Source organism: Musca autumnalis, unplaced genomic scaffold (assembly GCF_047663935.1).
Source record: "Musca autumnalis isolate F117 unplaced genomic scaffold, ASM4766393v1 scaffold_4, whole genome shotgun sequence".
Taxonomy (NCBI): domain Eukaryota; kingdom Metazoa; phylum Arthropoda; class Insecta; order Diptera; family Muscidae; genus Musca; species Musca autumnalis.
The window spans coordinates 165,536,439-165,562,105 of record NW_027411977.1 but is presented as its reverse complement, the minus strand read 5'-3'; the positions used below and the strand labels follow the sequence as shown (position 1 = coordinate 165,562,105).

At 33.4% G+C, this 25,667-nt stretch overlaps 1 protein-coding gene across 1 annotated transcript in view; it reads left to right on the top strand.

Annotated features, from left to right (window-relative positions):
- The window catches only part of LOC141403934 (protein ABHD18), a 244,693-nt gene extending 219,291 nt beyond the window's left edge, over nucleotides 1-25,402 (top strand). Inside the window, exon 7 of the mRNA XM_073987043.1 lies at nucleotides 25,242-25,402. Within this exon, the coding sequence (XP_073843144.1) occupies nucleotides 25,242-25,368 (127 nt within the window). The 3' untranslated portion in view covers nucleotides 25,369-25,402. The remainder of the gene's footprint in view (nucleotides 1-25,241) is intronic.
- Nucleotides 25,403-25,667: the final 265 nt, after the last annotated feature.

The following is a 25,667-nucleotide window of genomic DNA, read 5'->3' as shown; positions in this document are numbered from 1 at the left end:
AAAATCGCAAAAACCTAAACAGCACCTAAAAATGTCAACTTAAATCGCGATTTATTTATAAAGCGCTCCGGCGATTTTGTTTTGTTTCTTGATTTTCTCATCTATAAACATTGTTGTTTTTAGAATCCGCAAAAACTTCCCAGGTGTAAGCACCTTCCATTTAAATTTGATTCAAGAGCGCCGAGACTAGGGTTGTGTTTAATATAAATGCAAGGGCAAGGTTAAATAAATTCACTTATTAAGATGCCTTTTATAAATTCACTTTCGTTAATCGTTCTGTTGTTTAGTTGTTTACAATATGTTATTTCAGTTTAAACAGGTTTTTTTCTATTTACAGTTGTACATTAAGAGTTTTTCGTTTCGTTTGTTTAGCTTGTACTTGTCACGACGGAGCGCACGTTTAGAAGGTTCGATCAACAATAATTAATTACTCTCAGCAGAAATGTCATCAGCCCTTCTTTGCAATGATGTTTTCCAATGCTGAGTGGAATGAAATGGAATGGTTAGGTGTACATATGTAAATATATACATATGTCCATGCAATTTGAGTGCAAATGAAAGAGTAGAATGTGGTGTCCAACTAATGGCACTTCTATAAACAGTAATCTTTAAAAATATTGCACTTCATCCTCACATCAGAGATCAATTGACCGTTTTCATCTTACAGATTGTATTGCCTCTTCTCGGTTCTTCATAAAAATTCATTTAAAAATTTCCAGAATTTTTGAGGATTATTATTAAACGATTCAATATTTCCACTCAAATAATCATTTATGCATGTTCTTTCTGCTTGTTTAATTATTTTTCTTATATTCTTTATCATAAAGTCAATGGTACGGTTATGTCCACATTTCCTTCTCTTAGCCAGCAATTTTTCTTTAAACATTCTGAGAGATAGCAAATTTCTGGTAGCCCAAGGCGTTACCAGATATTTAATAGAAACATTTTCTTCAGTTACAGTAGTATTAAAGTTTATAATTTCCGAAAAACTATTGATAAAATTATCGGCATCAGTTGACGGATTTACGCAATGGATGAAATTGTAACCAATATGTTGAAAACGTTGCGACATCAAATCAAAGTTACTGTGTTTATAAATTTTCTTTACATACTTCGTATTTGGAATCGTACTATTGATATTGCCCCATATTATATTTTGATCAGACATTTCGCACTCAATAGAGTCCAAGCAATTTTACTTCCCACATTGCTGTATACGCGGTCGAGGCATTTTCCACTATGTGGACGACTAATTAGAGAATGGCAAGTTTTAAAATCTGAGCAGGATAACGTGGTAGAAAGGATTGAAGAAGAACGAGAATCAAGAAGTTTTATATTAGCATCTCCACATAAAATTGTTGCCCCATTACATCTAGCACAGAAAACATCTTCCAGAAACTGTAAAAACTGGTCGGAATTACACCGTTGAGACAGATAAAAAGTTCCAAATCTTAATGGTTTTCCTTCGATTTTGTAGTTATTCAAAATAATACGGATGTCTTCAATGAAATTATTGCTTTCACATACATCGAAACACCTCCATAGCAGTCATATCTGCAGCAATGTACAGTTTCGTAACCTGGTATTTTGTAAATTTGCGTTAAATCAGTTCGAAACCATGTCTCTTGAATAGCAATGATATTTGGAAGTACATATTGGTAATTGAGACAGTAACGATTTAAAATCATTAAATTTATCAACAGACGATATGCTTCTAATTTTTATAGATATTAAATTAAATGAGTTGTGTTCTAAAGTATAGAAATGATTTGAAAATTCATAAATATTTTTCAAATAATTATTTTTTTGAGAACATATAAATATTATGAAACATAGTAAATTGTTTTACATATAAATCAAGATGAAAATCGACTTCATTTTTATCGGAATCATCTTCTGGTGGCGGTATTTTTCTCATAGATTTTCTAGATTGAACAGTATTTGTAGTTGCTTGTAGCAAGACTTCATTCACGTCTTCATTCTTTAAAATTAGATTGTCTTTGCTTATTGAGCTTTTATTAGCATAAATTCTGTTTCCGTTCACAGCATCTGCACCCTCTTCGATTGTTACACAATTAACAATGCAATCATTTCTTACCCTCTGATCAATAAGCATTTTAATCGACTCTTAAATATTTGACTTCGTTTTTAATTTAATGTTTTCTTTCTAAACATGATCAACCTTAATCTTATTCGCACTTGTTGCATCCATGAAGTCATTGAATTTGGCAGATAAAAAAGGCATTGTGTTCGACAGCTGATCTAGTTTATAAAGCTTTGCTTCCATTCTCTCTTCTTCGATGTCCAACAGATCTTCGTATTGTTATTTGTTTAGTTGAATGCACCTTACGTTCTCTAAATCTACAGAGTAGTTTTAGAACCTAAATTAATTGTTGTTCAAAGACGAACAACAACAACACTTCAATGAATATAGACAACACAACAAGTATTCAGGCGATACTTACGTGTTGCTATTGAGAAACTGGTGGTGTAGGTTGAATGAAACACTAAAATTCAATTAAAGACGCTGGCGGTCTTAATTTTGGTTTTATTTACTAATTTATTGGTTTCGCTGCAGAGATGCTGCTTCTGCTTTCAAAGGATTTACAGATTGATTTGACTTGATGATGTTATTAGTTTTGACAGAGATTATATGACAGCTTTTACGGCGCCAATAAATAGAAATTGTCGAGGTTATCGATACTGACATCCGATAAGCTCCAAACCTCGACATGCCGGGCCCCTTGCACGGGTGCAACATTATAAGATGTGTCGCAAGGAATTGGTATATTGATTTTCAGGTATTGGTAAAATCCATTTTACGTGCGAAATTAGCCTTTTCTTCATAAAATAGGAACTAGTCTGTGTTGTATGAACTATGGTCGCAAATATTATAGGAATGATATGGCGCCGTTTCTAGGTGTATCTCGAAGTGTAGTCAGGTCTTTCCCAAACGGATTTACGAACTACTGCAGTTTGTCACCAGCTTTGCATCCCATAGATGATTTTCAGGTGTTGTTTCCGGGTAGCCAATGTATCTCGATGTGCAGTCAGGCCTTCTCCAAGTGGAACTTGTCACCAGCTTTGTATCGCATAGATGTTAGTCTGCAAAACTTTGAAGCAAAAGAATACCATACTCCATATGGCTCACATTAATATATGTAAAAGTCTAAAGTTTTTTTTACGCTTTTCTGGCTGAAGAGAAACCCATTCTTGAAAAATTATATTTTCCCCACCTCTAGTGGGCATTTTTTTCTGTTTTTGAAACGGACAAATACGGCATGTTAAAATATGTTATACTAAGTTTTTTTTGCAGTTTTCGGGCTAAAGTGTAACCTTTACCCTCTTGAATATCGATCTTTCATTTCAATTTCCAAAGCATTTATTGCGCTTTTCTGGCTAAAGCGAAACCAAATTCTTAAAAGTATTTTTTTTTTTGTGTAGTAACCACCTCTAGTAGTTACTTGGTTAATTGGAAAATTTACCAATTGAAAAGTTGTTTTTATTTTAAAATGAAAATGTTAACGAGACACATCTAGTGGCTCATGAATGTTTCATAGGTACACATTTTCTTTGAAATTACCACCTCAAGTGGATAATTCATTTTATCTTTAACATTTTATATAATATCTTTTTTTTGTCATCTCTGTATTTAATCTTGATTTTTTACTTATTTTTCTTTTGTTCTTTAGTCACTCCTTGTGACTTGTTTTGTTTTATTTAATTACCACCTCTAGTGGATATTATGTGTTTGTTACTTTGCAGGCATCTCTAGTACTTGCATCTTAATTGTATATTATCTATATGTCATCTTCTGCATTCACCTCTAGTGGTTGGATACTTTATATTATTTGTATTTAGTTGTCACTTCAAGTGACGTTTACTCTCCCAATATCTTCTTCTCACTCGGGTGATTTGCCATTACCTAACCACCAGTTAATGTGTAAATGACACAGGATTCGATTTGAATCTTTGTTGCCACAAAGAACAGTACGATCTTTCTTTAGCAATCTTGAACAAACATCGTTCATATGTATATTTCAATGAATCAAGTTAATTCTTTTCAAACGTTGGTACATTGTACATTATCTCAATATCTCAATTTTACTCATAGTTGTGCAATCGACCGTGAAACAATTAATATTTGGCTTCTATGTACTACATCATTTTTATCATCTTGTTATGACATTCCAAATACAAGTGCCAATACCGTCGAAAGGGCTTGTACTTTGAATATGATTTCATCTTAATTTCGCATAGTGTCTCTCTTTTCCGTAATAACATACTGCTAAATTTTTTTTTGTTTACTTTTACATTGTTTTCATTTTTGTTGTTATTGTTAATTAATGGACCATAAATATACCATCCGAAGATAGAATTTTGAGCTATCATGCTCCCAAGTATATTTCTTCTAGTACCATTTAATATAATGGATGGTAGTAAGTCACTGCCGATTAACATATCAACCTGGTCCGTCTGCAAGAATCCAGGATCGGCAAGATTCAAGTCATTAATTTCTCTAAAATCTGAAATATGATCCGACTTAGTTGGGATTGAACTAGTCAAATTTTGAATAACCATGACATTTGCTTTTATATCGGAATTTCCTCCACACAAAGTTATGTTACACATTTCATTACTATGTGCAACCACTGACCCACTAAGTGCACTTATAGTAACATCTTCGGTTCCTTTTGTTTCAATATCTATTCTCGTCACAATTTTCTTTGTTATAAATGATCGTTTAGATCCTGTATATATTAATGCCCTTGCCGAGAAAATTTTTCCGGCATGTTTGATTTTTACAATTGCCGTTGGCAACAAAACGTCATCTTCACTCATAGATAAATGCGTTTCTACATTAAAAGTTTGTAGTGGAGTATGGGAAGTACTAGGCATGTCATCTGTCGTGACATGTGATATTTTGTGTCTATTTACCTCCGATCGAGGACTTTCAGAACTACGTGTTGGAAATTGTGACCCATTCCCAATATGCAACTTTGTATGATGCTTCTTCTTGCAATATAAGCATCTATGCATACTGAAACGTTCTTGTGTTACATGTCCACTTTTAAGACAATTATTACACAAACAATTCTCTTGCGAAAATTCAATTCTTTCATTCACTGCCATATTATTAAATCTCACACAGTTCTTTAGTATGTGGTTTTTACCACACATGACACATCCATTAGATAGTGTCGATTGCGCATTTCGATGCGCTGTAAAGTCCAATTCAAAAGTGTTTGATGCTTCTTCACTTCTAAGACTATCGATTCGCTCTAGAACTCAATGTCTGTTTCTTAGAAACTCTTCCATTTGAGACCATTTGGGTAGCTCTGAATGTGATTCGAGAGACTGCTCCCAAAGGGTCAATGTTTCGACTGGAAGCTTGGTTGAACACAAATATATTAATATCGGATCCCATTGATCCACTTTTACATTGTGTGCCAACTGTTGATTGTATTCTTTTAATACCTTCACTAGATTCAACCTTTGCTGGCGAAAGATTGAATAAAATTTTCAATTGATTATTTACTAATACTCTTAGATTTTCGTATCGCAATGATAATGCTTCCCACGCTAATGAAAAATGTTGATCACATAAAGGGTAACGATCTGCAATTCTTCCAGCTTCGCCCTTGGTTTTATTTTTCAAATAATATAGTTTTTGGGCAGAAGTGAGTCTGGGATGATTACCATATATGGCCGTAAACATATCTCTAAATGTTGGCCATTCTTCATAACTTCCGTAGAAGTCTTGAGTGTCACAAGGTGGCACTTTTATACAAATTTCCGACATATCAAAAGCAGCTGAGCTGTGAAATAGTGACGGATTTGTAACATCGCCTCTAGCGGTATCTCTTCGATTTTTATCTTTTCTATTCTTTAAAATTTCTAATAAATTGGCCTTTGTCGTTTGATAAATGTCTCTGACGCACTCAAACATTTGTTTTGCTTTCAATTTATATTTTTTCTCATTCTCATCTTCTGTTGCAGTAAAAAAGACACATTCAAATGCACTGCGTACATTGTGCCAATCTTCATCAATCGATTCTATTTTAGTTTCTATTAAAGAATCCGAAATATCTTTCTCTGGAGTATTTCCTAGTTTTCTGCACGTTTGCATAAGGCTGTCGGTTTCGTATTCAAATTTAGCACAAGTTATTGAATCCATATTGATATTATAAATTTATGCGTTTTTTATGTTATTATTTTTATGTAAATTATTTATCTTTTTAAAATTTATTTCTTATTATTTTATAATTTTTTTATTATTTATATTATACTATCAAACTATAACTATCACTTTATTTATTTGTAAATAAATATAATGTAATTATTTCGAAAATTGTTTTGTGTTTGCAGTATAATTTTCGTATTCTCAATAAAAATTTTAATTATAAATTTTTATAAAAAAATTATATTATATTTTTTAATTATTTGTAAATTTTATGATATTTATTAATTTATTTATTGTATTTTATTAAATTATTATTTATTTTTTATTGAAATTATTATCGATTTAATTATTGTTTCGAATTCAATAATTTATGCTACGTTTTATACGTTACGGTCTGCACCCTAACGTTACGTTACTCTAACGCCCCAAGGTTTGTATCCACACTAAATGATCGATAGTCGATATGGCAACAATTGACTATTGACAAATCCATGAAGCAGAACAATAAATAGGTGGCAATATTCGTTTATATGTTGTAAATGACAAATGAAAACAAAACAAATGAAACAAAATGATGTGAAAAAGTGATGAGTAAAAATTATAATTGTTTTATTTGAAAAAATGATGTTAGTGTATGTGTTTTATTTGATAAATACACGCCAAATCTCTAATTCTCTCTTTTTATTCCAATCTCCACTCGGTATTTCTTGGTAGTGTATTGTGTACAACAATAATGCAAAGGGCCGCCACATTCAAACAATGAATATGGGCAGAAAATTTTAGATTTTTTTCATACAATTTTTATGCAAATTATATATGTATATATTTTTTTTTGGCAAATCGGCCGGATCGTTTTTAAAGGCTCGAAGGACCATGTACAAGTTCCGATACAGGCGTATGGACTTGTAGGGGTTCTAAATCTACAGAGTAGTTTTAGAACCTAAATTAATTGTTGTTCAAAGACGAACAACAACAACAACACTTCAATGAATATAGACAACACAACAAGTATTCAGGCGATACTTACGAGTTGCTATTGGTTGAATGAAACACTAAAATTCAATTAAAGACGCTGGCCGTCTGAATTTTGGTTTTATTTACTAATTTATTGGTTTCGCTGCAGAGATGCTGCTTCTGCTTTCAAAGGATTTACAGATTGATTTGACTTGATGATGTTATTAGTTTTGACAGAGATTATATGACAGCTTTTATGGCGCCAATAAATAGAAATTGTCGAGGTTATCGATACTGACATCCGATAAGCTCCAAACCTCGACATGTATCATCCGTTGTAACACATCTATTTCGTCTGCTAATATGACGATATCGTCGGCATACATGAAAAGTCGGATGTTCATCTATAAATGTACCTCCACCAATAAATTCATGTAAATCATTGAGGTATAAAGCAAATAAAAGAGGAGATAGTAGGCAGTCTTGCTTCACACCCGTGGTTGTTTCAAAGTCTTCTGAAAGCTCCTTTCCTGTCCATACCGAAAATGTAGTTTTTTTTCATATATTTTTTCTATAAATTTTACAACTTTCGTTGAGACCCCAATATTAGGTAATTTATATAATAGATTTTCGTGCAACTCGGTCAAATCTACGAAAAATGTGTAAGATTTCTTTTAACTTTGCCTTTTTCAAAGCCGTTTAACCACTAACAAGCGAATTTGCTTGTCTAAGTCTTCAATTGTAAAATACATACACTGAAAGAAAAAGCTTCATAACATGAACGAAATCGTACGTTCCATGAATAAAATTTGTCACTGATTTTGAACCTACGTAGAGATTCATTGAATAAATGAAAAAAGTTTCATGAAAGTAGAATTAAATTAAAATTAAAAAAATAAAATTAATAGATTCGAGACCTTGGATTTCCTTTTTCACTTGCAAAAAAATTTCGATCATCAAGCTTAACTCTAAACGAGAAAATTAATAAAAAATCATTAAAAATGATCTTCGCCTTTACAGGAAAAATTTGAACCCGTGTCCGGCTGGAATTTGAACCCGCGTCCTTGAAAACATATGAAAAAATGTTGTCAAGGCGTGTTAGCGTTCAAAGCCAAAACACATAACTTCAACGGCAGCGCAAAAAAAGCGTTTGTCATGAAGAAATAAATTTCAACCGCCAAATATCGGTTAATGTATAAAAACACATTTGCATTTGAAAAACCAAAAGTTCTAGGACGGAGAAGCCATCCGACAGTCGATACGTCTGAAGAGCTACTCAACTAATAGCGAAACCAGGTCACGTAATTTGGTGACAGTGTGGGTTCGAGTCCTTGGCTTTCCTTTTTCACTTGCAAAAAATTTTCGATCATCAAGCTTAACCCTAAAGGAGAAAATTAATAAAAAAAAATCATTAAAAATGATCATCGCCTTTACAGGCAAAATTTCAAAATTAATGAAATTGTGCATTAATACAATGAAATGTAGTATCATCTGAAGGGTCTATGTCATGCGGTGTGCCTGCCACAAGGCTCTATTTTGGCTGCCAACTTATACAATATTTCTATTTATGATTTTCCTCATGAAATAAATGGATCCAAGGGAATACTTTATGCTGACGACTCACTACCCTATGCCCATGATGAATCTCCATCAGTAGCACTTCAGCATGTATCGACGCATCTAAATCAAGTTAGTAATTTTTATTCGCAATAATTGTTCCACAAACATCCCTGAAGGGATATGGGAGACTTCTCTCATATCAATGAGTGCACCCCGATTCATATTAGCTCAATGATATGGGACCTACTGTTTATCGCCGAGTCCGAACGGCGTGTCTTAAGACACCACTTTGTAGAGAAGTTTTGCATGGCTGGAATACTCAGGAAATGTCGCCAACATTGTGGTACCAGACAGTAAGAAACTAGACTTATCTTTGGATGCTAATAAAATTTAATTTAAAGAAAATTTTATAATACCTTGGTGTTAATTTTAACAAGCTACTGAAGTTTAATAAACTTGCTGTATATAACATCGAAAGAGCTAATCGTGTAAAAGGTGCCTTTGCAATTCTTTTCAATAATAATTTTTTGTCTACAAAAACTAAACTTTATCTATATAAAGTGAGTTTACGTCCCGTACTTTTGTATGCATTTACAATTTGGTTTTGCATATCACCAACCACTATGAAAAATTTGGAGATTTTTGAACGACAAGTTCTCCGCAAATGTTTAGGACGAAATTTTAACGCATTGAATAAGCGATACTCTAATGAATATATTTATAGAGAAAGCAAAATTACACCTTTGTCACAGTATTCCCTAAATTTAATAAAACGTTTTGTTGAAAGACTTTCATATCATGAGAACTGTTTAATCCAAAATATTTTAGAAAGCGAAAATGAATTTGGCTGGACAAACACGAACAATCTTTCATTGGTATTTTACAAGAACAAATCGGTAGTTCTAGTCACGATTTCTATATATGTTCTACTCCCGGTACGCATTGAGGATAATTTCTTTTTATTTTTTTTTTTAATTTTATTATTTAGTTCATTTTTGTTTATCCTTAGTTTAAGTAAAATAAGTAGTTTTTAAGTTTTTTTATTCACACATAGATACAACTCTATATGTTTCTCTAAGTGCCGGGAGCAAGCACTGTACACCTAAAGAAGTTATTGTTCATAAACTTGTTAATGATCATCATTTAAATGTGTAAGCAAGCTTCAAAATCTTTTAGTTATGACATTAAAATAATACAATATAGTTTTAAGTATTCTAATCAATAATTGTTTTATATACCTTATTATTGAAAACAAAAAGTCTCAATAAATCTAAATCTAATCTAACAATGAAACTTTTTCATCAATGCAATGAAACTTCATCATTAATACAATGAAACTTCATCATTAATATAATGAAACATTTTCATCAATGCTATGAAACTTCATTATTAATACAATGAAACTTTTCCATTAATGCAATGAAACATTTTCATTAATGCAATGATACTTCATCGTTAATACAATGAAACTTTTCCATTAATGAAATTAAACATTATCATTAATGCAATGAAACTTCGTCATTAATATAATGATACTTCATCATTAACACAATGAAACTTTTTCATTAATGCAATGAATCTTCATCATTAAAGCAATGAGACTTTCAAAAAATGAAAAGCCAATTGACAATTCCCTTTGCCGGGATGAAATCATAATATTGGTAGCGATCAGTAAATTTTGCAGGCTGTCAGTGCGTTTTGTAAACATTACTCTCAAAGGTAATATTGAAGTTAAGCCAATGGGGGAATACTCCAGACTTATGCAATAATTTTAGATTATATTTACCTCTGTATAATATGGCTGCCCCTCCAGGATATCCACATTTCTTCTGAAAAGTTTAAGTTTTGGCGACTGGATGTGTTCAAAAGTTTATAAAATCATGATAAAATTTCCACCCTGGACATCCGAAAATGCTTCTCACTACTGGAAATATCTGTTTTAGAACTCCTTTGTAAGTTGTTGTGCGCATATAGGTTGAAATAAATTGACGCCGAAGTCGCTCATAATTAGTAATGCGTTCCAAAATCATAAAATCACCTTCATTGCTAAAGAAACAATTAGGAAAGTGATTTTCCATCCAACGAACTCGAAAAGAATAGTTATATAGTTACGCAATTGGTTACATGATGAAGAGAGTCCATAATAATTATGAGCGACTTCGGCGTGATTTGTTTTCACCCTAAATGAGCACGACAACTTACGAAGGAGTTCTAAGCAGATATTTCCAGTAGTGAGAAGCATTTTCGGATATCCGGAGTGGAAATTTCTTCATGATTTTATAAACTTTTGAACACTTGGAGTCGTCAAAACTAAAAATTTAAAAAAAAAATGCGGATATCCTGGAGGGGCAACCATATTATATAGAGGTAAGTATTATCTAAAGTATATGGGATTGATTTATGCGTAAAATATACGTCTCTAGGAGACGGTACGCTTCCAAAATAAACTTGCTGAAAGAAGAAGGCAAGCCGTGTTAGGCATTACACTTGATTATAAAAAGAATCCTTACCAATGCACGATATACGAGTGTATCCTTACCCAGGAGGGATATACTTTTACTGAATATTACTGAAAGTACTTCGTTTTCAATATAGAGTGAATATGCTTCACAATTCTAATACAATATTTCTGTGTACCCAAGTTTTTAAGGGAAGTCCTATTCAAATGACCCAAATGTTTTACTTGAATTTTTGACTTTATTTGGCGTTTGTTGTATAATTCTTACATAAATTGGATCTGAACACAAATAAATGACTAAATTTACTCCAATGACTTGATAAAATATAATAAAACTTCATCACATCATATATAGTATAAATCGGAAAAAATGGAAGTTGAAAAAAATTTGGTAGGGGGCTCTATTCAAGTGAGCGGCAGTGTACATAGAAATAAATTTCAAAGGTAAAGATTTAAATATTAATTTGAATTTTACATGTGATGTTTTTAATATTAATTTGAAATTGAAATATAGTTTTTAAATTGGATATTAATTTTAATTTTAAATGTAAAGTTTTAAATTAAATATCTAATCTAATATTTAAATATTAATTTGAAACTTAAATTTATTTTTAAAGTTGAATATTAATTTAAATTTCAAATATAATATCTTAAATATTATTTGAATTTCAAATATATTTCAAATATTAATTGAATTTCAAATGTTAAGACAATTTGAGTTTCAAATCTATTTCAACTTCAAATATAATGCTTTAATAATAATATAATGTTTTAAATATTTATGTGAATTTCAAAAAAGGTAATGGTAATGATATTTGACGAATTACAGAATTATGTTTGAAGTGTAATGAATTTACAGCCAGTTTTTGTAACTCAAATTTCCCGATTCGTTCGGTTTTGTCACACACAAAAACACATTTTGGTTTTTGTATCCAATTCTATTTGAATGTGTGTTAAATCCAAAAGAAACTTTTGATTTCCCTCATATATTTGGTTTTCAGGACAAAAAAATACAAACGATAGAAAGAGACCCAACGTTTTGAGCTGAAATTTTGTTGTTTGTTACAGAATTTCGCTGAAAACACATACATATGATGGGAAATTGATCTGGAGAAATTTTTAGATAATCATATATGTAAAAATCCACCATACGGGCCAAATATAATTTTTCCATAATGTATTTTGACATTTTTTGAAATTTTTTTCAAAATTTGTCTGTATATCGAATATTTTTTGGGATTGCCACAAGGAACATATTTTTCAAAGAGAACAATTCAAAAAAGTCTAAAAAATCAAATAATGGAAACACTGATATACAAAGCTTTTCGTAATCAAACTAATGCTTTTCAATTTTTTATAAAAACCAAATTTTAAACGGATTCGTTTGAGTACGAACGGTGCGTTTGAAAAATATTTTTTACAAAAACTGGCTGTTAATATGGAATATATAAGTTACAAATGTGTGTAAAGATAAGTTGGATTTCAAATTGGAAAATTTAATTTTAGCAAAGACGTGAACGAACAACAGTGTACTGTTAAAAAATTAACAGATCTCTGTTAAGGACTTAACAGAGCACTGCTGAGGCTAAATTGTAATTGGAATTTAATGACAAAATTTAATTTAAGAATGAAACTATTAAATTCGGTATAATATGTGAAGAATGTTTAACTGAATTAAGGGAAACTGTAAATATTTATTTAGTATACAATTTAATTATATTAATGAGGTTTGTTTAAACGTTTAAATAATTAATCAGATTTTGAAAAAAAAATTATATGTCAATTGATAAATTAATTCAATTGAAAGGTCGAAAAAACTCAAAATAAAACTTCACAAAAAAAAATTATTTTATGTACCCATTACGAAAACTGCTAAAGAGTAATTGCTTTGATGCCCACCACCAAATAATGGGGAGGGGTTCGTCCAAATGTATTCAGATTTTCGAAAAAAAATTATTTTATGTACCCACTACGAAAGGCTAAAGTGTAATTACTTTGGGGGCCCACCAAACAATGCGGAGGAATTCGTCGAAGGGATATTTTTTTCTGGTTAGGGCATCGAATGTCCATCTAGCCTAGTACTTCAGGAAAATCTAAATATATTCAGACTGTGGAAAAAATTATTTTATATTCCCACTACGAAAGATGATAAAGGGTAATTACTTTCGGCCCCCCCCCCCCACCAAACAATGGGGAGGGGTATGTCGACGGTATACTTTTTTCTGGATAGGGCATCGAACGTCCATCTAGCCTATGTACTTCAGGAAATTCTAAATATATATTTAGATTTTGGAAAAAATTATTTTATATACCCACTACGAAAGCTGCTAAAGGGTAATTACTTTGGCCCCCACCAAACAATGGGGAGGGTTCGCCTTTAGCAGCTTTCGTTGTAGTGCATATATAATATAATTTTTTTCCAAAATCTGAATATATTTAGAGTTTCCTGAAAGACATAGGCTAGATGGACATTCGATGCCCTATCCAGGCATATTTCCTCAGGTAAAACATGGTAGAACTGATTTTTCGACATTTGTTTGACGATTATTTGACAATGAAGAAAAAAAATGAACAAAAACAGAAGAATTAAAAAAATTGATCATTATGCTCGATTCCCAACCAGAAATTAATTAATGCATTTTTATGTTTCTTTTTGGCATTGCTACCATTATTCGTTCCTTTACTTTTCTGGTAAAACTATTCATGAGAGAGCAATTTTGACAGTTTTTTCTCTTTAACCACTTTTAAAGGAACAAAGGTTATAAGTTTGCAGGAATGAAGTATATCGACACCTCACCACTATATATTTATATATGCATATGTTTATATGTGTTTACGTATATATGTCACAAACACGTTGGAGACCGACTATATAAACGGGCTTGCTGTAGGGTGACGTATGAACTAAGAGAATAGCAGTGAGAAAATATTGATCACTGTTGAGTGAAAACACAGTAGTGGTCGACCCTGGTTGGCAGTGATGCCAGATAAGTTCGGTCGAAAATCGTCAATTTTCGGGAACCAAAATCGGCAAAATAGTATTTAAAATCGGCAATTACTATAACTTGCATTTCAGTTAGAATTATTACTACATAAGTTTAAAAATAAAATGACGAGTAAAGAAAACAACTACCAATTCATTAAACAAAACAGTTTTATGACAAATGACCAACTACGAAACACAGTTTTTTAAGCGGTGTTCACTATAGCTAGAGAAGGACTGTACCGATCATCATATATTTTTCGGGGCTTATTGAGTGCAACACCGCCCCAACCCTCACTAGCCGGTTCTTGGATCTTTGTGGAACAATTATACTATTTTATTAAGTACATAAAAATCTTTTCTTTAAAGAAGCCATTTTTTTAAATTTCGAACGTTTTTTTTTTTTGCAAAAAAACTACAAAATTTTTTTAACAAAGTTCGACTTGGAAGTCCACCATTTTTTAAAAATTAATATTTTTAAATTCCGTCGTATAAAGACAAGATTATTAGGTACTTAATAAGCCAATAGATATATGATGATCCGTCTAGTCGTTTTAGAGATAGAGCGATCACCGCGAGACGCTTTTTTAAAAGCTAACGTCCAAAAATCGTCAAAATGCCGGCAAATCTGGCATCACTGCTGCTTAATGGCTGAACGAAGAAACTACTCAACAGCAACCTGCTGATAAATAGCAATGCAATGCTGGTTGGGTCTTTAACAACAACAACTACTGTTGTAATAACGATTATGGATAGAAATAAGCACACCTACAAATTAATAGAAAAGGTGTAGAAAAGTAATACGAAATGTTCTCGCAATAAAGTGGAAGGAAACAATGCAACGTAGAAGCACACTGTCGCGTGTCGGAAAATAAATTGAATACATATTTGAATTCCAATCAAATAAAAAGAAATATAGAAATGGAATATAAGAAAACTTTTGCTTCAGTAGAAAAGAATAATTTTAAACCGATTAATATGAACAAATTTATTCGAAATCGATTGAGTAATTAAATTTTCAAATTTCATTGCAAAACAAAATTGCACGGAATGAATTGAATTTTTTGGAGAAATCTGGAAATCGAATGTGGAACACTGTGTGCGAAATAAAACTGAAAAATCCATTTCCGGCTGCAAAACGAGCTTGAATTTTGGACTTGAATATCACTTCTTGTATGCACTGTTGTTTCACTTGAATATTGAATATACAAAGCACAAACTTACTTTATCGATGAAAATGAATGAAGATGAAAATAAGAAGGAACTTCATGAAATCATAACCTGGAATCCAGTTCGAACAGGACCAAAATGAAAACGCCAAATCTGGGGATTTTCACTAGAATGAAGTGCCGTGAGCCTCGAAAATATTTCAGTAGTGGAAATATTCTCCTCAAGATTCATCCATAAGGAATAATGAAAAGGATAGAAAATTCAATGTGTTAGAATTGTGAAACAAGAACAATAATGGTTCTTCATTGAATTTGTTGAACAGGAACCACCGCTTACCAAGGGCAACAGTATTGGTTGATGCTTAGTTAGCAAGTGTTTTATTACAAGAAAATTATAATCGCTAATCCATTTTCAAAATCGAAAAATTAAGCAGTTTTTAAGAGACTTAGAAATAAATCCCTAAATAAAACAACGAAACACATGTTTATAAATGTAATTTTTTATTTTACTTATTTATTTTTTTTTTAAAAAAAAATTTGTTTTAAAATATTAAATCGCGAAAATTGCATCCATGCCCACTGCGCAAGTTGTTCTTCTATTCTTGATTAAATAGCTGATAAAACAACATAAAACTAAAAAAAAATTTTCAAATCAGTACAATATTGAAGTAGTTATGAGTATTTCTTTGTAGATAGTTTTTACAGAATTTGACTTTTCAAGGCGTGATATCTCTAAAAATATGAAAATATACTAAAATGGTTTGCTGATAAGCAGCATAACCACCAAGGCTGCCAGATGATTTTTATGAAAAATCGTCAAAAATAATAAAATAAAAATCGCCAAATCTATTTTAAAAAATCGTCAAAAACCCTTAATAATTAAAATACGCAAATTTAGATATTAAAGAATTAAACATGTTTTTAGTTCAAATCAGTAATTTAAAATTATTTTATACATATATGTAAATGTGCCCGCTACTTCGTTAGCGGAAGTGACACAATTATAAAGAATATCTCAACATTAAAACTATTTTTTTAATAGAAATTATTTTTGTTATTTCTGACCGATTTCTGAATTTAATACCCTAATTTTGTCTTCAACAGCATCTCATATGTTCAACAAATCAAACATTATTGAAAGAATTTTTGTTTTATTTTGAAATTGAAAATCAAAATTTTTACAAATTCATCGTTTGTAATCATTTTTTGTCTAACTGGATTTTAAAGAAAGAAAATCTTTTGTGCGACACCTGTTATGTGAAAACAAAATTATTAAAGAGACGTAAATCATTCGTAAATCAGAATGAAGTTTATACCATTATCACCAACTGCGACATCTGTTGCAATGGAAAATAACAACCTTCATTGCCTTTCCAATATATATTGGTTTACGATAAAATAAATGCGCCTAGAAGTAAACTACAAAATTTGAAATTGTTTGTGATATTTTACGGTATTAAGAAATTATAGCATTTAATTTGACAAATGTGTTGCCAACTAAGTACATAAGTAATAAGAGTGAATAATAAGGATTTTTTATTGTTATTTTTTGTGGTTACAGGACGAATTTTGCAAACCCCGGCCTTATCTCGCACATTTGCACCAAAAGTGACCTACTGGTAAAATTTCAAGCTCCTAGTTTTAGCCGTTTTAGCTGGGCGTTGATGATGAGTCAGTCAGTCAGTCAGTCTGTCACTTATCACCAAACTCAAATATATAATAGATATATATAGAAAGATATATTTCCCCTATTTTGCTATAAGTCTATAAAACTTTTCAAAATCGGTTTTATAAGGTTTTTGGATCAAATGGAAAATGGGCCGCCCTAGTATACACATTTAGCTTTCGAAGGGATGTACAATAGGATTATGACTTTTTGACTCAATGAACTCTTGCTTCTTAATTACTAAAATAACGTTTATTCTAAAATAAAATATTTATTTTAATTATTTCCTGTTGTACGAATGAATGACATTTTGTCCATTATTGACTAAAATAACCTTTATTCCGCTTTTAATTTATATGATATGGTATGATATGATATATGAAACAATGTTACATATATGCCATTTTGGTTATATCGTGTGGCTCCAAAGCTTATTTGCAGTTATATGTCGGTTTATAATGACTTCCAACCTTTGAATAAAGCCATAACCCTAATGTACAACTAACGGACACAACTTTTTATCAGATTGAAATTTATGCGGCCCATACATTTACTGCCAAACTGCTGCTGCCGATGAAACCCTTGTGTACGTGCGTGATTGAAGTTGAAGTTTTCACAAAATTTTAATATCGTCACAAATAATATTTGTTATTTTCAAAAACTGTTTTTGATTTCTTGGAAAATAAACAATATTCATCGGAATAAAAGGGTTTCATTTACAAAATCAAAACTATTTTGATATCAATTCTGCTAAAAATACTCCCACATACATTGACAAAAACTTCAAAATTTACTAATACTATTACAAATGCTGTTTAGTCCGCACTATAGGGGCTTGGGGGAAAACAAGTGCAGCAAGACTCCCCAATGGAGCCCGTACGCCCAATGCGTACGATTGGCCGTCAATATAAAAAGAAATAGAATAAAATAAAACAATAGTTTTATTAGTAAAAAGGTTGGCTCAATTGCCGTGTGTTTATTGATCGTAAACAATATTACCTTTCTTTAATGTACAACGATATGTACAGGCTTACAATAAAGCGCGGGTGTTGCTTGCAAGACAAGCCGTCGATCGATCTCGTTTATGTTTTTAAGTTTTGTGTTGACATCTGCATGGATGCTTCAAGAGGGCGGTTGTCAAGTGAATATTCGTTGAAATCTCTCATAGTATTACAGGGGTGTAATAAATGGGTATGAGGAGATTTCAACGAATACAACTATGCAATTCATAGGGCCAATTTAAATGAAATAATCAATTCTAACTTAAACATTTGCCGCATCCCTTGAAACATCCAAATGTTTTAACAGATTCGACTGCTCACGCCAATAACCTTTTACATTTTTTCAAACAATTTTGATTTTTTTAGCATATCATTTTTTTCAAAAACATTCTTACATGCTAAACGATGGGACCATTAGGGACCCCGCGGTAAATATGGCCATTAGGGATGATATGCTTACAAACTAAACGATTGGGCCATTAGGGACCCCGCGAACGATAGTGCAACGTGAGCTAACGTGCATTATGTTTGTTTGGGGCCGATTTACCACTACTTTCCGTACGATCTACGAGAACAACAATTTACGTGACATGGCCTGTAATAATTCATCCAAATGATGTATTTTGAGCGAGCAGTGAACCAGCCGAAAGTCGAAAAGTGTGACCTTTAATTACCTTCGGGTACAAATCAGCCCCTATTAAAATATCTACGTGGCGCGATTCACCGAATTGAGGATCTGCCAAAACTATATTCGACAAATCCGACTTAAGGTCCGAAGTGACCGAAAGGGTACTACCAACGCCGAAGTCTCAAAAGTAGACGACCTGTCAGCACAACTACGAAGTTTCAACGAACAACTTTTACGACATGTAGCTGCGACAGTACTACTAACTCCAGATATTGTCGATTTATTGGATTGAACCTGGAGTCCCAGATCCTTCTGAAGCCATTCCGAAATGAAAGACGACTCGGAAGCGGGGTCGATCAACGCCCTAGCAGGAAAAGAAGCACCCTGATGAACGATATTCACCAGCGCTGTTCCCAATATAGCTTTTCCTGACTGACTGACGTGAAAGGATTTTCGAACTAAATTATCGACCGATGTCGATGGAGCGCTAGATGTAGACGAAGAATTATTACTATCTAATATCCTAGGTCGAAAGGTGGAAGCTGAAGCAGACAACTTCGAACTTCTGGGAGTCACAATTTGACTCGTAATGCTCACAATAGAGCGATATCTGTGCAATAGAGTATGATGTCTCTGATTGCACTTTCGACAACAACGACTAGCACAATTTTTGACTTCGTGCCCCTTCCGAAGGCAATTTACACACAAACGATGTTTTTTTGACCAATTTAAATCTTTCCAACGATGTACAATTTACGAACCGCTGGCAAGCATTTAATGTATGTTGTTTCTGTGTACAAAGAACGCAACAAGAATTAGAAGACGATCGAAGACGTGTAGAAAAGTGTTTGGGACTGGGAGAAGTGTGAGGAGAGGAAGTACAATATTTAGGAGACACTTCACTATTCGATTTATAACAAGTGCCAACACTTCTCATCTCATTCAAACACAGAAGAGTACAAATTCTATCTGTCAAGAATGCATCTAACTCTTTCCAATGCATTCCACGCAAGGTCGAAACTCCTATGAGTTAGAGGAAACTTCGAGACGATTTCTCGAGCCTCACCACTAGTTTTACTCACCAGATGAAACAAGCGTTCAATGTCTGTCACCTGGGAGTTATTTATATAAACCGCACTAAAGTCTCTAAAAGTGGGCCAATTAAGAATGTTTCCATCGAAAACTTCAATTTGCAAAGGAGGTAACGCAAGATTATGAATGCTATCAAATTTTGGGAGATCATCAACGAAGTTTGTACCTATTCTAGGATTCGCAATACCTAATATGGCAGAGCTAGATGCCTGTGTACCCACATCGCGAGAAATATGGACCGACACACTCACGTTTTTAACATCTACATCACAGGACTGTTTTCCGAAAAAATATCGCCTGGATGTTCCGTTAAGGAATCTACCGAACTATTTTTCAATGAGTTCAGGGACAATTTAGATGAACTACTAAACTTTGACAAGAAACAATTTATTATTGAAGAACAACTTATATATTTCTTATGCGACTCTTCATATATGGAATTAAGATTTTCTACAGAAAAGAGGTATTTACTAAAAGTTTCCTGAAAGTTCTTCCACAATTTCCCCACTCCAAACTTCGAGAACATAAAAGTCAAGTTCATCTTCGTTTAATGTACTGAAGTGTTCAGTGAATGTCACGATCGACTTGGAAGCACGAATTAATAAATGCGGAGGAGTGAAAGCCATATTAGTCAAAACGAGGACAAATCAAACCAACAAAATGGCTAATGAAACAACAGTACAAAAAATATAAAGCCACAAAGAGGAATGAAAATAAAATATATTATTTTTCACAAAACCAGAAATGCTCAAGCTACCTATTGTAGCGAAACTTTCAGAAAGAAAATTTAAAACTATATTTAAGTCGATAAAATGTACACTAAAATATATTATTTTCAACAAAAAGAGAAATTCTTAAGCTACCAATTGTAGCATGCTAATTAAAAATTGCAATCTTAAATTTAAAACAATATTCAAAATTCCAAAAAATCTCTCTAAATTTTGCAAATTAAAAGCAACCAAAAATGCAATTGATATAGGCAATTGTCAATTGTATTTTTGGTTGCGAGCAACGAAATTGGCTTAGAATTTAAAACCAATATTTTAATTCCAAAATCTATGTAGAATTTGTAAACTACCATATAATTTACAAAATTATCACCAAAACAGCATTAGGCGATGTTAATATGCAGTCAAAGCTAATAACAAATATCTACTATCGACCAAAATGACACAAACTAACTACCCCGATTGTAGTGTATTTGTGCCCAAAAATATAACTAGAAATTCGAACAATATCAGAATTCCAAAACATTATAAAATTCGCAAAAAATGTGTGCAAAATGACCAAAATAACCACCGAATGTAGGTAATTGTGTCCAAAAATTCAACAGGAAATTCGAACAATATCAAAATTCCGAAAAAAATCACGAAATTCGAGTAAAAGTTTGTACAAATCCAATTGAGCGACTGTATGGTGCGTGCAATATCAAATGCATACAAATAACTACCGAACGTAGCGTATTTGTGTCCAAAAATGCAACAAAAATTTCAAACTATATTGAAATTCCAAAATTATACAAATCGCAATAATTAAGTTTAAATAACTCCCTACACAAGGAAAGGTCCAATTGACCGATTGTAGGGTTTACGCAATTCCAAAATGTCCCTGACACCGATTTATTATATTTACTATAAAATATAATAATATGTGTCACAGTACTAATTTACTGACCGGGTACTATGTAATAATACACCGGCGGGAGACCGTGCAATAAAAAAGGATACGACAGAAAGAGGAATTACCAAAATGCAATATTTATGCGTACATGCGTGTGTATATACATTCGCATGCAACTGACTGGCTGATCGACCGGACAGAACGACGATGCTGGAGTATGTTTTAATACAAACGTGTGTGTACCAGCACAGAAGGGACCACGAATAGGCCGTGCAGTGTAAATATGCAATTGATGTATTTATGAATCAATATATTGTATATTTACACTGCTAATGATAACCAAACGAAATCAATGTAGATTAGGAATACTTTCTACACTTTTTGCAACAACAAGAGAAAAGTAAATGACAATTTAGAAGAAGAAAAAACAACGCGTTTTTCGTTTTGATTTTCTTATTCCCGTATGCATGTTCGTACGTACGTCTGTCCACGATTTGGACTTTGACCGATCGACAAGAAAGGGAATCGATGACGTTGTAAAACGACCAAACAAACAAACGAACACTTGAATTTTTATTTATTTTGATGCTCACTATGCACTATACGTACCGATAATAGTAAGCAGCAATGGGATTGTGGATTGTAATGGTTTCCAAAATTATGCCAACAGGAATATCCGGCTCGATTGGATCAAATGTTTATCAGGCTCGAAGGAACAAATGTTTAGTCCGCACTATAGGGGCTTGGGGGAAAACAAGTGCAGCAAGACTCCCCAATGGAGCCCGTACGCCCAATGCGTACGATTGGCCGTCAATATAAAAAGAAATAGAATAAAATAAAATAAAACAATAGTTTTATTAGTAAAAAGGTTGGCTCAATTGCCGTGTGTTTATTGATGGTAAACAATATCACCTTTTCGTTAATGTACAACGGTATGTACTTTACTTACTTACTTAGCTGGCCTTTTACAGAACATTTGTTCCATAAGCCGAACTAAGAAAAAATCTCCAATCCTCTCTGTTTGCTGCTGTATTTTCCCAATCTGGGATATGTAGCTTTGTGATATCTCGTTTCACTTGTTCGCTCCAACGAAGCTTTGGCCTTCCAGATCTGCGAGAACCTCCATGCGGCCCGTATTTATACTCCTTTTTAGCGGGTTCATCATCACTCATTCTTATAACATGGCCTAGCCATCGCAATCGTTGTATCTCGATTCGTTCAACTATATTGATGTCATTGTATAGTTGATACAGCTCGATGTTCATACGACGCCGATATTCGCCGTCAACACAGATTGGCCCGTAGATCTTTCGAAGAATTTTTCTCTCAAACACACAAAGCACTGCCTTATCTGCTTGAGCAAGTACCCATGCTTCGGAACCATACATTAGCACGGGTAGTATCAGTGTTTTGTACAGTGTTATTTTTGTTTGACGAGAGGTGGCTTTATTCCTAAACTGCTTACTCAGCCCAAAGTAGCATCTGTTAGCCAACACTATTCTTCTTCGTATTTCACAACTGATGTTATTTGTTGTGTTTATGGCGGTGCCGAGGTAGACGAAGTCCTTTACTACCTCAAAATTATAGGTACCAACATTCACAGATGGTGCGGTGTTTATGGACATATTACGCGTCGATACCATCAACTTGGTTTTTACGCCGTTTACTGCCAGACCAACTTTAGCAGATTCTCTTTCGACTTTTGCAAAGGTGTCAGTTACTTCCTTTACCGATCGACCCATGATGTCAATGTCGTCGGCATAAGCCAGTAACATGTGGCTGTTCGTGTATATCGTTCCATTTCTTTTGACCTTCGCGTCTCGTATGACCTTTTCCAGTAGGATGTTAAATAGATCACACGACAGGCCGTCTCCTTGTCTGAAACCTCTTTTGGTAGTAAACTCTTCGGAGAGGTTCTTTCCAATTTTAACTGAGGATATCGTCTCAGTTAATGTCATTCTACAAAGTCGAATGAGCTTTGCAGGAATACCAAAATCAGACATGGCTTGGAACACCTTTGAACGTATAGGGCTGTCGAATGCTGCTTTATAATCGACGAAAAGATGGAAGGTGTCGATCTGCATTTCTTGGGTCTTTTCCAGGATTTGTCTCAAGGTAAATATCTGGTCAATGGTGGATTTGCCAGGTCTAAAGCCGCACTGATAGGGTCCAATAATTTCATTGACCATAGGCTTTAGTCTCTCACACAATATGCCAGATACTATCTTATATGCAATAGGGAGCAGACTTATGCCCCTATAATTGGAGCACACAGTTTTATCACCCTTCTTGTGGACTGGACATAGGATGCTCACGTTCCAATCGTCGGGTACGCGTTCTTCCTGCCAGATGGTGCTAACTAGCTGATGCATACACCTTATCAGCGTGTCGCCTCCGGTTTTGAACAGCTCGGCTGGTAGGCCATCTGCTCCTGCCGCCTTATTATTCTTCAGCCGGTTTATTGCTGTCCTTACCTCATCTTGGCTGGGCGGTATACATTCAATACCATCATCTGGGATTGGATTTGTGGTATCTTCGCCGTCTTCACTGCTATCGGATACCAACAGTTTGGAAAAATGTTCTTTCCATATCCTGAGCACACTATCTGTATCAGTTACCAAATTACCTTGTTGATCTCTACAGGAGGATATTCCTGTACCAAAGCCATCAGTTTGATGCTTCACTCTTTGGTAGAATTTTCGAACTTCGTTCTGTCTCCTGTACATCTCCATTTGTTCACACTCCCTCTTTTCCATTTCTCTCTTTTTCCTGCGGAAAAGACGTTTCTCCTCTCTCCTTTTCTCCCGATACCTCTCTCGTGCGCTACGCGTTGCTACTGATTGTAAAGTAGCCCTATATGCCGCATTTTTTTCTTCGGTAGCAGCACGGCACTCCTGGTCATACCACGGATTCTTTGGTGGAGGTCTCTGGTATCCAAGTACTGATTTTGCGGCTGTTTGCATGGAGTGGTATGTACAGGCTTACAATAAAGCGCGGGTGTTGCTTGCAAGTCAAACCGTCGATCGATTTTGTTTATGTTTTTAAGTTTTGTGTTGACATCTGCATGGTTGATTCAAGTTGTCAAGTGAATATTCGTTAAAATCTCTCATACTATTACAGGGGTGTAATAAATGGGTATGAGGATATGAGGAGATTTCAACGAATACACCTATGCAATTCATAGGGCCAATTTAAATGAAATAATCAATTCTAACTTAAACAAATGCTGTCCTACATGCCCACAGTGTATGGGGCCCCATTAAATTCTAAATAACAATACTTTGTTGATGTCCAGTTGATTTCAACTTTTTGTACTCAAAATTTAAAGCGGCATTATGGAAGCATTCCTAGTGGCAAAAGGTTGTTCCCTCAGAATCCTTGTGATGTTACTTACCAAAGAGAAGACGGCGACGTACAAACCTACTCAGCAATCAGTAACAAAATGTACTCTACATTTCAGTCAGATAGCGTAGTAAGGTATAGGCGCATAACACAGGGCCATTTTTATAACTTTCTCCAAATGTCTTCTGAGATTTTTAAGAAATTAATAAATGTAAATAATAACATTATTTAAAAAGTAATATACAAAATTTTTCGGAAATAGCTAAATGAGTTTCTCACTTTCATAACAACCAATTTAAAATAAGTGCAAATTTGCAATAAGTTTAGCATATATATACAAGTTTCGAGATCAGCCTTTGACTAGCACCACATCTGATGTGCCTGATGAGCTGAATTAGACCACCAGCGAAACGATCGTAGCATATTGGTTGGATGTGTGCGGACTTGCTAGGTATCACTTTTTCAATACAAACTCCTTAGGTCATGATAGCTCGATTAATTCAATTAAATAAAACTCTTACAAATAAATGACCTTCGTCCTAATAAGACAACTATTAAATAATAATTATATTTTTATTTTTCAGGTCATGTATTATCGAAGCCTTCGAACGAGCTAAGAAGATCCACATGGACAATGAACAACAAAGTCTAGACCAAACTACATACCATCAGCTTTTATACAAATATGTAAATTCTTATTCATCCTTGTAATATGTATATATATATAAATACATAAATACAAAAATATATAAATATATCTTTTATATGCGAAGAAGAGGAAGAAAGCTATTCAAGTAGCCAACACGGAGACATTGCAATCCCATTTTTCCATTATTTGGATTTTTTTATTGTAGTGACTTTACATTTAAAGGGATTGTTAAAAATAAATTGAGGAGGGTGGTCGGAAGTTCGGAGGAGGTTGTTCGGAAGTTCGGACGTGCGGAGGAGGGTGGTCGGTGGTTCGGAGGAGGGTGGTTGGCAGTTCGGGGGCGGGTGGTCGTTGGTTTCAA